The sequence below is a fragment of the Parus major genome, chromosome 23 (genome assembly GCF_001522545.3).
Source record: "Parus major isolate Abel chromosome 23, Parus_major1.1, whole genome shotgun sequence".
Classification (NCBI taxonomy): Eukaryota; Metazoa; Chordata; class Aves; order Passeriformes; family Paridae; genus Parus; species Parus major.
In genome coordinates this window covers 1,408,178-1,410,765 of record NC_031791.1, presented here as the reverse complement: position 1 = coordinate 1,410,765, position 2,588 = coordinate 1,408,178, and the positions used below count along the sequence as shown (strand labels likewise).

Genomic DNA, 2,588 nt, shown 5'->3' with positions numbered 1-2,588 from the left:
CTCTCCCTCTTCTCTCCCTCTTCTCTCCCTCTTCTCTCCCTCTTCTCTCCCTCTTCTCTCCCCTCCCTCTCCCTCTTCTCTCCCTCTTCTCTCCCCCTCCCTCTCCCTCTCCCTCTCCCTCTCCCTCTCCTCTGGAGGTGCTGCCTGTCCCTAGGGCTGGAGGGGCCAAGTTTGCTGTCAGAGTCTGCATTCCTCTAGCTCTGTATCCCAGGATCTTTAGAATCCCTGAGCATTCAAAGCAGATGCCCAGATAACCTCTGGGCTGCCACCTTCACACTCAGGATGAATCAAAGCTCCTCCTGGAACTCCTGAAGTGCCTGGCTGTGTGCAGACCTTGGTGCAGGCCTTCAGGAGGCCTGAAAAGTGCCCAGCCCCGAGCTGTGACGCTCTGGTGAGGTTCCTCTGGGCTGGGTTTCTCCAGGAAGGTCGGTGAGGCTGGTTCCTCGGGGATGGGATGATCTGTTAATGTCCCTGATGTTTGTGTCTGTCCTTAGGCTGAGATGGTCCATGCAGGTTTGATGAGTGAGAGGGCTCTCCTGGTGGTGGCATCTCAGCATCAGCAGCCAGCAGAGGTGAGTGTGGGAATTCCCTGATCAGAAACTTCGCCCTCGGGGTCAGGGGTGGCCGTGAGTGTTGGGGGAACCTGGGCTGTTGCAGCTGGGCCAAAAGAGGAGCTGGAGGAGGACTGGGGACACTTGCTGAAGGTATGAAGTGCTCTGGGTGCTCCCCAGTAGTGGGCAGGATGCTGGATGTTGGTTCTGGGAGCTGCAGAGCTGTTGCAGCAGCAGGTGTGGTGTCAGAGCAGCCTGGGGGTGACAGCTCACAGCCTCTGTCTCCAGTTTCACCTGGCACTGGCTCTGCTCAATCAGTGTTCCCTGAGAACCTGCAGCCAGCATCTTCTCTGAGCCAGCAGCCACCCTGGGATTTGTGTAGCTGCTGCTTTTCATCCTGTGATGCTCAGGAGACTTTCAGGCATCAAACTCCTCCAGGAGCAGGGCAATCACTTGTCTCTAAATGGCCTCTGAATAACCGCTGGGCTTTTAGGATTGATTTGTCCTTAGCAGGTAATTTAACACTTTACCCTGAGCTGCTGCTTCTCAGCAGGATGTGTGGCTGAGAATCTGATCCTGAATTCATTGGCTTTTCCCTGCTGAGAACTGTTTTTCCCGAGCAACAGGATCCCACCTTGCTTTTCTTTGCAGTTATTGTCTCGCTCAGTCGTGCCTTCTACTGTTACATTGTGAGAGCTGGATTTCTCTGCTCCTTTCCTGTTCACTGCAAAATAAATCTGCATCTTTTTCCCCAAAATCAGCGCTGGAGGGTTGTTATGTTTCACCAGCCTTGCTGGGATGCAGCTCTGGGCAGCCTCTAGCTTGAGAACCTGCTTACAAATCCCACGGACACGTTATTTAAATAAAGGATTATGAACAAAGAACAGCCTTAATCTAGGCTAGCTCTTTGTGCAGGTTGTCTGGCAGGAGTCTAATTCTGGAGCAGGCAGTTTAAAATGCAAAATGTGTGAACTCTCAGTGCTTGTGCTGAAGAATTTCCCCATCCTGTGACTGGAATGTGCTGCTGGGCTGGAGCTTCTGGAAGTGTGGCCTGGCCAGCGGTGCTTGGGACCTCTCAGTTTTCATCTAAACAGAGGAAAGGGCAGCAAAAGCAGAAGCTGAGGCTTTGGAAAGCAAGTTTTGCCCAAATTTGTCCCTCTCTGCTGCCACCAGCAGGAGATTTTCTGATCTTGAAGGAAGGAAAAGTTTCCTCAGAGGTTTTCTCTGGAAATGTGGAACTGGCTCTTTGCTGTGCTCTGACCCCAAAGCACTTCTGGCACTTCCAGTCAGCATTCCAAGGGAACAGCACACAGGAACACATTTTTACCATCCAAATACTAAAGGATTGACTTGAGAAACAGCAGAGGAATCCTGAAGTCTGGCTTGATGGGGGTGACACTTGAATTTGCTGGGACTCTGGTTGTGGGGCAAGGCTGTAGGTGCCAAACCTGCCCAGCACCCGAGGCTTGGTGAAAGAGAGGGAAAACGTAACAAACTGTGTTGGAACAAAAGAACCCAGGAAAGGCAAAATCTATTTCTGTCCTGGTTACTAACAAGCTTTGTCAGTGTCTCCTGGATTGAACATGAGTCACAGTTCTTGGCGTTCTCCCACAGCTCCGATCCGATGGGAGCAGTGACTTCAGCCCTGGAGGAGCTGGGCTGTGGGACCAGGCCTGGCCAGGAGCTGCAGCACTCACTGCTGCCAGCTGGAATCTTGTTGTGCATCACCATCACCTCATCTGTGCAGCCATTCCAGAGCCCTGCTAATTAACCTTAATGAATTGTCGCTGTCGTTGTGCAGAACGCCTTCTCGGATCTTCTCAAGCCCATCTCGGAGCAGATCCAGGCTGTGCAGAATTTCAGGGAGAAGAACCGTGGTAGCAAACTGTTCAATCACCTGTCAGCAGTCAGTGAGAGCATCCCAGCCCTGGGCTGGGTGGCCATGGTAAGGACTGCAGTGGGAAGGGGATTTCCTTGGGGAGAAGTCTGGTCCTCCTCAGTTCTAGCTGGTACTTCTCTCTCCTTGCCTCCTTTGGG

General features: G+C 52.5%; 1 protein-coding gene across 2 annotated transcripts in view; it reads left to right on the top strand.

Annotated features, from left to right (window-relative positions):
• The window catches only part of CAP1 (cyclase associated actin cytoskeleton regulatory protein 1), a 15,134-nt gene that overhangs the window by 6,883 nt on the left and 5,663 nt on the right, over window positions 1–2,588 (top strand). For both annotated transcript variants that reach the window (XM_015649242.3, XM_033519583.1), the window contains exons 4-5: window positions 495–572; window positions 2,353–2,496. In XM_015649242.3, coding sequence (XP_015504728.1) covers window positions 495–572; window positions 2,353–2,496 — 222 coding nt within the window. The remainder of the gene's footprint in view (window positions 1–494; window positions 573–2,352; window positions 2,497–2,588) is intronic.